Source organism: Fulmarus glacialis, unplaced genomic scaffold (assembly GCF_000690835.1).
Source record: "Fulmarus glacialis isolate BGI_N327 unplaced genomic scaffold, ASM69083v1 scaffold12058, whole genome shotgun sequence".
Lineage (NCBI taxonomy): Eukaryota > Metazoa > Chordata > Aves > Procellariiformes > Procellariidae > Fulmarus > Fulmarus glacialis.
Genome location: NW_009226373.1, coordinates 1 through 7,414, shown reverse-complemented (window position 1 = coordinate 7,414; position 7,414 = coordinate 1). Strand labels below are relative to the sequence as shown.

At 46.0% G+C, this 7,414-nt stretch overlaps 1 protein-coding gene across 3 annotated transcripts; it reads right to left on the bottom strand.

Moving 5' to 3' along the window:
* Positions 1-2,666: 2,666 nt before the first annotated feature.
* HSPA8 (heat shock 70kDa protein 8) lies at positions 2,667-7,141 on the bottom strand. Of its 3 annotated transcripts, none has more exons than XM_009582787.1 (8): positions 6,933-7,141; positions 6,194-6,399; positions 5,931-6,095; positions 5,285-5,840; positions 4,761-4,963; positions 4,227-4,425; positions 3,675-3,907; positions 2,667-3,147 (listed from the first exon to the last, which is right to left on the bottom strand). In XM_009582787.1, the coding sequence occupies exons 1-8, from the start codon at positions 7,135-7,137 to the stop codon at positions 2,962-2,964; spliced, it is 1,953 nt and encodes a 650-aa protein (XP_009581082.1). In that variant the 5' UTR covers positions 7,138-7,141; the 3' UTR covers positions 2,667-2,961. The 3 variants fall into 3 exon arrangements, with proteins under 3 accessions (XP_009581082.1, XP_009581083.1, XP_009581084.1); XM_009582788.1 differs by having other exon boundaries at positions 5,943-6,095; XM_009582789.1 differs by lacking the exon at positions 3,675-3,907 and having other exon boundaries at positions 2,667-3,056; positions 4,362-4,425; positions 5,943-6,095.
* Positions 7,142-7,414: the final 273 nt, after the last annotated feature.

Sequence of the window (7,414 nt, the reverse complement as noted above, 5' to 3'; positions counted from 1 at the left end):
TTCTGCTTCTCACACCACCCCACCAGTGAGAGGCTGGGGGGGCACAAGGAGTTGGGAGGGGACACGGCCGGGGCAGCTGACCAAAGGGATATTCCATTCCATATGACATCATGCTCAGCATATAGAGCTGGGGGAAGTAAGGGGTGGGGGGGATGGGACACGCACACGTGTTCAGTGATGATATTTATCGTCCCAAGTAACCGCTATGCGTGATGGAGCCCTGCTTTCCTGGAGATGGCTGAACACCTGCCTGCCGGTGGGAAGCAGTGAATGAATTCCTTATTCTGCTTTGCTTACACATGCAGCTTTTACCTATTAAACTGTCTTTATCTCAACCCAAGGTTTCTCTTTTACCCTTCCGATTCTCTCCCCCATCCCAAGCTAGCGGCTGTGTGGGGCTGAGCTGCTGGCCGGGGACCAGCCACAACACCCACCTAGCAGAGGAAGGGAAGGCAATGGATGTAGTTTTTCTGGATTTTTGAAAGGCTTTTGATGCTGTCCCTCATAGTGTCCTTCTGGACAAGTTGTCCAGCAGTGAGATGAGCAGGTACACAGTGTCCTGGGTGAAGAACCGCCCAAATGGCAGGGCTCAAGGGATTGTAGTGGGGGCTACATACGGCTGGTGACCGATCACCAGCGGTGTTGGTCAGAGCTCAATTCTAAGGCCAGTTCTGTTCAATATTTGTATCAATTACCTGAAGGCAGGAGGCGAGTGCATCCTTAGCAAGTGTGCTGATGATGCCATACCGGGAGGTGCCACGGACACTCTCGAGGGACAGGAGGCCTCGCAGAGGGATCTGGATGGATTGGATCACTGGGCAATCATTAATGGTATGAAAGTGTACAAGTGACGGATTCTGCACCTGGGACGGAGTAACACCGGGCACAAGAAAAAACGGGGGAGGAGCAGCTGGAGAGCAGCCCCGCAGAAAGGGATCCAGGGGTGCCGGTCGACAGCAGGCTCAATAGGAGTCAGACAAGAGGGCAAACTGCATCCCGGGGTGCATCAAACACGGCATTGGGCATTTGGACAATGCCCTTAATAACATGCTTAATGACATGGTCAGGCAGCTGGACTAGATGATCGTTCTAAGTCCCTTCCAACTGAAATAGTCTATTCCAGTGATGATTTTTGTAGACTGCAGTCACGACTTAATGAAAATTGCCGCTCCACTGTGCCAGGCTTCACTGGACCAGTACTGCTGGTAATGGAGGCAGGGAAGTAAGAGGTGATACTGAAAGGTGAGGCACAAAAGATCCTGCAGCCGTTCTCTGGATTATGCCTCAAGACTTTTTTTTTTCCCCCAATGTCCTGCAGGATGGAGGTAGCCTGGGCAGTCTCCCTTTTACCATCCCACTGATCCCGAAAGGATCCAAAATACCTGCAAGTAAACAGGACTGCTGTAACGACATGCAAAGCGTTTTAACGCTCTCAGCTGCTTCCATTGGCATTCAGCAGCTGTGCTGCAGGCACCCCTGTAAATCATTCCATCCCACCAGGAAACATGCACTTCAGAGGCAGCAACAGGACTGTTAAGCTACCAGAGCATCGTTTTTCCCTTTTGGATAAGCACTGCTGTTAAAAAAAACCCATAAAAATCCCTCAATTCCTCTCCAACGTTGAGAAAGAAGTTACTCAGGGAAAAAAGTGTTTTAACTCATGAAGTACCCAGATAAAAAATAACCAGCACGGAATTGCTGATTATTCTGAATAATCCCTCTATATATAAGCAATATAGTAATTGCGATGAATTTTATGGTCTAGAGTAATGACTTAATGAAAATTGCCACTCCACTGTGCCAGGCTTCACTGGGGCCAGTACTGCTGATATTACATGTAACATATTATATACACTAATATATAATCAAATACTATATATAAATATATAAGCCACATAATTGCTTATTATTGCTGAAGAGGCTGCCCAAAGCCACTTCCCCACCCAGCAACGACTGAAGAGCCACCTCTGAACTCACCTTCCCACCAGGGGGGGAAGTCCTTGAGCCGATCTGTGAAGCTGCTAGACTTTTTGAAAAGGGTGAGGTCACTCAGCTTCAGTTAACTTTTCCTTAATGCAGGCTTGCTGCTTTTTCGTTTAGTATCCTGCAACCATATATATCCACACTGGGAAGGCATTCTCTTCAGCGGTGGCTCTGTACTGCCCAAGAAGCACCCGGTTCCAACCCACCACCCCATTTCACTGAAGCTCTCCAGCCACACCTTGCAGCCATCTAGCAAAGTGGCATCGTCAGCTAGAGGGAGGAGCTAAGAAACCATGTGATTAAAGCTGTCGGGCTCTAGGCAAGAACTCCTACATGTTTAGTGTTTTTAATTCTTCAGCCCAGGTTTTCAGGATGGGGTAGCTCTACAATTTTGGACTGAACATAAAGCTCAACCTAAGCTGCCTCTGAAGGCAGTGCTCCTGTGCCACCCACAGCCTTGTCCTCCAGAACACAAGGCTTAACATGGCAATTACTCAGGCTTCAGAAACAAAGCAGTTTAACTTGGAAAATCTCTCGAGGCTGCTTAACCTGGAACCTGCATTAATCCTTGTGGTTAGGACATGCTCAGCTAGTATATATAATCTTCATTTACCATTAAGTTTATTTTCTCTTTGTTTTTCACACTAGCCAATATGGACAAAGAAGTAAAGACAGAAACATTGTGATGCCCATTAAATAGTTTTTATTCCTTAGGACATGAATTGCATTTCCACTTGTTTACAGTACTGTAAAGTGCAATGGTATTCATCTCCCCTCCTGTGCACACGTTCAAGTATTTAAAATGCCCAGAAAATGTGTTGTTTTTTTTTTTTTTTTTATTTTTACAGCAGCTCAGTTATGGAGTTTTAATCTGGCAAAACATACCCAGATGTGCCTACAGGTTTGGGTCCTTCAATCTAACCCCCACCCAGGGGTCCTCCAATACTAACTGCTAGTGGAATGCATTTCCCGGTGTCTTTAGTCCACCTCCTCAATGGTTGGTCCAGAAGAGGCTCCACCAGATGGAGGAGCTCCACCACCAGGGAATCCGCCAGGCATCCCACCAGGCATTCCTCCTGCACTCTGGTACAGCTTGGTGATGATGGGGTTGCACACCTTCTCCAGCTCTTTCTGCTGGTGCTCGAACTCCTCCTTCTCAGCCGTCTGAAGAAGACAAAAGCTCAGTACCTGTTGCTCTCACTAAGTCAATACAATCCAAAAGCTAACTGGCACTACCTGGCTTATGTATTTCAAGAATCTGGGCTTAGTTTTAGCCTGTCTTCAGCCCCACCAAGTCAGACTGGCATTGTGCTAGATGCAAGAATATTTCTTAGTCTAGTTCCAGCAAAACCAACTTACTGATTTAGGACTCCCTCAAACCACTCCTAGAGCCTACATCGCTCCCAGAGCAACAGGGCCTCATTTAAGGTTAGAGAAGATTATACTTGCAAGCCAGCCAGCTTGAATTGGGAGCAACTGAAAGCTCTACGCTTGCAAACTGTGGTCGCTCAGACATCCAAGGAAGGTACTTGGACCAACACAAGTCTTTCGACTTCTGGTGGAAACTACGAATGGCTTTGGAATCACTTTCATCACAGCAACCAGTAGTTCTCCTCCATCCTCTTGAGCTTTCTTTGTAGCTCAGCGAGACACTAGAAGTAAACACTGACCAAACATGGAATATGACATACCTGATTCTTGTCCAGCCAGTTGATGATTTCATTGCATTTGTCCAGGATTTTCTGCTTGTCCTCATCAGAGATCTTGCCCTGGAGCTTCTCATCTTCAACAGTAGCTTTCATGTTGAATGCATAGGACTCCAGGGAGTTCTTAGAAGACACTTTATCACGCTGCTTCTCATCTTCTGCTTTGTATTTCTCTGCTTCCTGAACCATCCGCTCAATGTCCTCCTTGCTCAGCCGGCCTGCAGAACACAGCAGCCTTTCAGATCACTATTTTCTACTCAGTCACTTTTAGTGCAGAATTACAGCTTCTCAGACATTACAAATTCTACACTTCAAGTTAGCTTAGGCAGGCAGTAGAAGAGGCCCATAAGCTACCAGGTGCCCTCATCTTAAACCACTTTGTGGGCCTTCTTAGAAATTCATGGATTACTGCACCAAAAACAAGGCTCACGGCTGTAAACCGAGGTGCATATACATTATAGCCAAGTTTTGACTAAGATAGAAGGCAGAGTTTGACAAGCTGAGCTTAAGCACCCTCAGAAACACGTGGATCCTTACCCTTGTCATTTGTTATCGTGATCTTGTTCTCCTTGCCAGTACTCTTATCCACAGCAGACACATTCAAGATGCCATTGGCATCAATATCAAAGGTTACTTCAATCTGAGGTACACCTCTGGGAGCAGGGGGAATACCAGTCAGCTCAAACTTGCCCAGCAAGTTGTTGTCCTTAGTCATAGCACGTTCTCCTTCATATACCTAGTAAGGAGAACCAGCAAAATTAAGTCATAAATTTGACCACACAGTATTAAATCATAATGGGTTATTATCTTGAAATGACACGGTCGCTCAGACATCCAAGGAAGGTACTTGGACCAGCACAAGTCTTTCGACTTCTGGTGGAAACTACGAATGGCTTTGGAATCACTTTCATCACAGCAACCAGGTATTTACTAGCATCCCTTGCCAATGGTAAGAACACAGGACCTCTGGCCTAAGATTTACTTCAAGTATCAACCACTGGAAGCGTTGACAGGGTCCTATGATTGATTATGTGAGTGCATTGTCAGTTCACCCCAGTGCCGCCTGCCTACCTGGATCAGCACACCAGGCTGGTTGTCGGAGTAAGTAGTGAATGTCTGAGTCTGCTTGGTGGGGATGGTGGTATTCCGTTTGATCAGGACTGTCATGACACCTCCAGCGGTCTCAATACCAAGAGACAGAGGAGTCACATCCAACAGCAGCAGATCCTGTACGTTCTCAGACTTGTCTCCAGACAGAATAGCAGCCTGAACAGCTGGGGGAAGAGAAAAACCATGAAGAGCCCTGCAACAGACACACTGCACACTACAGTTAAGCCCATGGCTCGCTCAGACATCCAAGGAAGGTTTTGGCCATCATTAGTAGACTTCTGGTGGAAACTACGAATGGCTTTGGAATCTGATTCATCATTGCAAGTCAAAGTTAAACTTCTTACTGCTTTGAAAAGCTTTACTGATTCAGGTGGAAGACCGAGGGCCTACACCAGTACTGCTCTGAGACCTTCTTTCAGATAGTACTCAGTTTGCTACCACCACTGCCCAGTTTTACCACACAGAAGATGCTAATTTGTCATTACCTGCACCATAAGCCACAGCTTCATCAGGATTGATGCTCTTGTTCAGCTCTTTGCCATTGAAGAAATCCTGCAGCAGTTTCTGAATCTTTGGGATACGAGTAGACCCACCAACCAGCACGATGTCATGGATCTGCGATTTGTCGAGTTTGGCATCCCGCAGGGCCTTTTCCACAGGATCGAGGGTGCCACGGAACAGGTCAGCGTTCAGCTCTTCAAAGCGAGCTCTGGTAATGGACGTGTAGAAGTCAATACCCTCATAGAGAGAATCAATTTCAATACTGGCCTGCGTGCTTGACGACAGAGTACGCTTTGCACGCTCGCATGCAGTGCGGAGGCGACGAACTGCTCTCTTGTTCTCGCTGATGTCTTTCTTATGCTTGCGCTTGAATTCAGCAATGAAGTGGTTGACCATGCGGTTGTCGAAGTCTTCTCCACCCAAGTGAGTGTCACCTGCAGTGGATTTCACCTCAAAGATGCCATCTTCAATAGTCAGAATTGACACATCAAAGGTGCCACCTCCAAGGTCAAAGATAAGAACATTCCTTTCAGCACCAACCTGAAAGAAAAGATCAATTTTCAAAATGCAACTCGCTTCCTACTGCTAGTTTAGCAGGTTTACTAGTTGGACATCAGAGACAGTAGTCACTCCATAGCATACCTTTTTGTCTAGGCCATAGGCTATCGCAGCAGCTGTTGGCTCATTGATAATTCGCAGTACGTTGAGCCCTGCAATGGTTCCAGCATCTTTTGTAGCCTGACGCTGAGAGTCATTGAAATAGGCTGGTACAGTCACTACAGCGTTAGTAACAGTCTATAAAAAAGCAAGTAAAAGAAATCAGTTATGTATGTTACCTACTTGCACATACAGAATTATTCATTACGTTTCACTGAAGTCCCAAAAAACCTCACCTTCCCAAGATAAGCTTCTGCAATTTCCTTCATTTTGGTTAAAACCATGGAAGAAATTTCTTCTGGGTAGAAACTTTTTGTCTCGCCTTTGTACTCCACCTGGACTTTCGGTCTGCCAGCATCATTCACCACAGTGAAAGGCCAGTGCTTCATATCAGACTGGACAACAGAATCATCAAATCTACGCCCAATCAACCGTTTTGCATCTGGAAAAGAATAGCTGGCCACATTAAATACGTTCATTCACAAAAGAACATGAAGTTCCTCCTAAAAAACAATACCCAAAACCCTAGAACACTATACTTAACCTAGAATTATTCCTGCCTTGTCAAAACCTTGCTGCAGTCACTGCCAAGTTTCATCTCTTGGATACGCACAAATTTGTCAGTATCACCTCACAGCCCCCACAGCAATGCTACAGCTGCTGAACCATAAACCACAGTGCAGTCTAGGAATTAGACCGAGACACTTAGTCAAGGCCACTTAACACTAACTTCCAATGCACAACCTGCAGCAAAACAAGTTTTTAAACTGTAAGGCATATACTTTCCCAGTACATAATAAAAGCTTAATTATTAGTAATGCAGTTCTATTACTCAGACTAAAAGCAAATTAGGAGTTTCAATTTCCAAGAAGCAGCTTTAACCCTGCTCTCAGTCATCAGTCTTATAACCAGGGAACATCTACCATCACCATGCTAAGCTTCTGTACGTGAAGTATGCAAAACTCGCAGCCTTACCAAAAACTGTATTGGTTGGATTCATTGCAACTTGGTTCTTTGCAGCATCGCCGATCAACCTCTCTGTGTCTGTGAAAGCAACGTAGCTTGGCGTGGTCCGGTTACCCTGGTCATTGGCAATGATTTCCACCTTCCCGTGTTGGAATACACCAACACAGGAATAGGTAGTGCCAAGATCAATTCCGACAGCTGGTCCCTTCGACATCTTGTCTGAGGAAGGAAGAGGGAAAAAAAAAAAAAAAAAAAGATGATTGAACTGTAAAACTTAACTCAAACTAAAATGTTTCGTTGCTGTTATCCCACGTTTTACCAGCAACTGCTCTTTAGCGCACACAGTTCATGCATTTAGCAGCTCTACCACTTGGTGTCCAGCCGCGGTAGCCTAAGGCCCAACCACGTGGTACAGCACGCGGCCCGGGACTCCATCTCCCAGCATGCACCTCCCCGCCCGCATCACGTGGCCGCAGTCGGACATGTTAGGT

Bases quoted from the DNA above. Each gene is read 5' to 3' on its own strand.
- HSPA8 (XM_009582787.1), bottom strand. From the start codon at position 7,137: ATGTCGAAGGGACCAGCTGTCGGAATTGATCTTGGCACTACCTATTCC. The intron at 6,096-6,193 runs GTGAGGTTTTTT...GCTTTTTTATAG, and splicing joins CAGAAGCTTATCTTGGGAAG to ACTGTTACTAACGCTGTAGT. The intron at 3,908-4,226 runs GTAAGGATCCAC...TGTGTTCTGCAG, and splicing joins CACGATAACAAATGACAAGG to GCCGGCTGAGCAAGGAGGAC.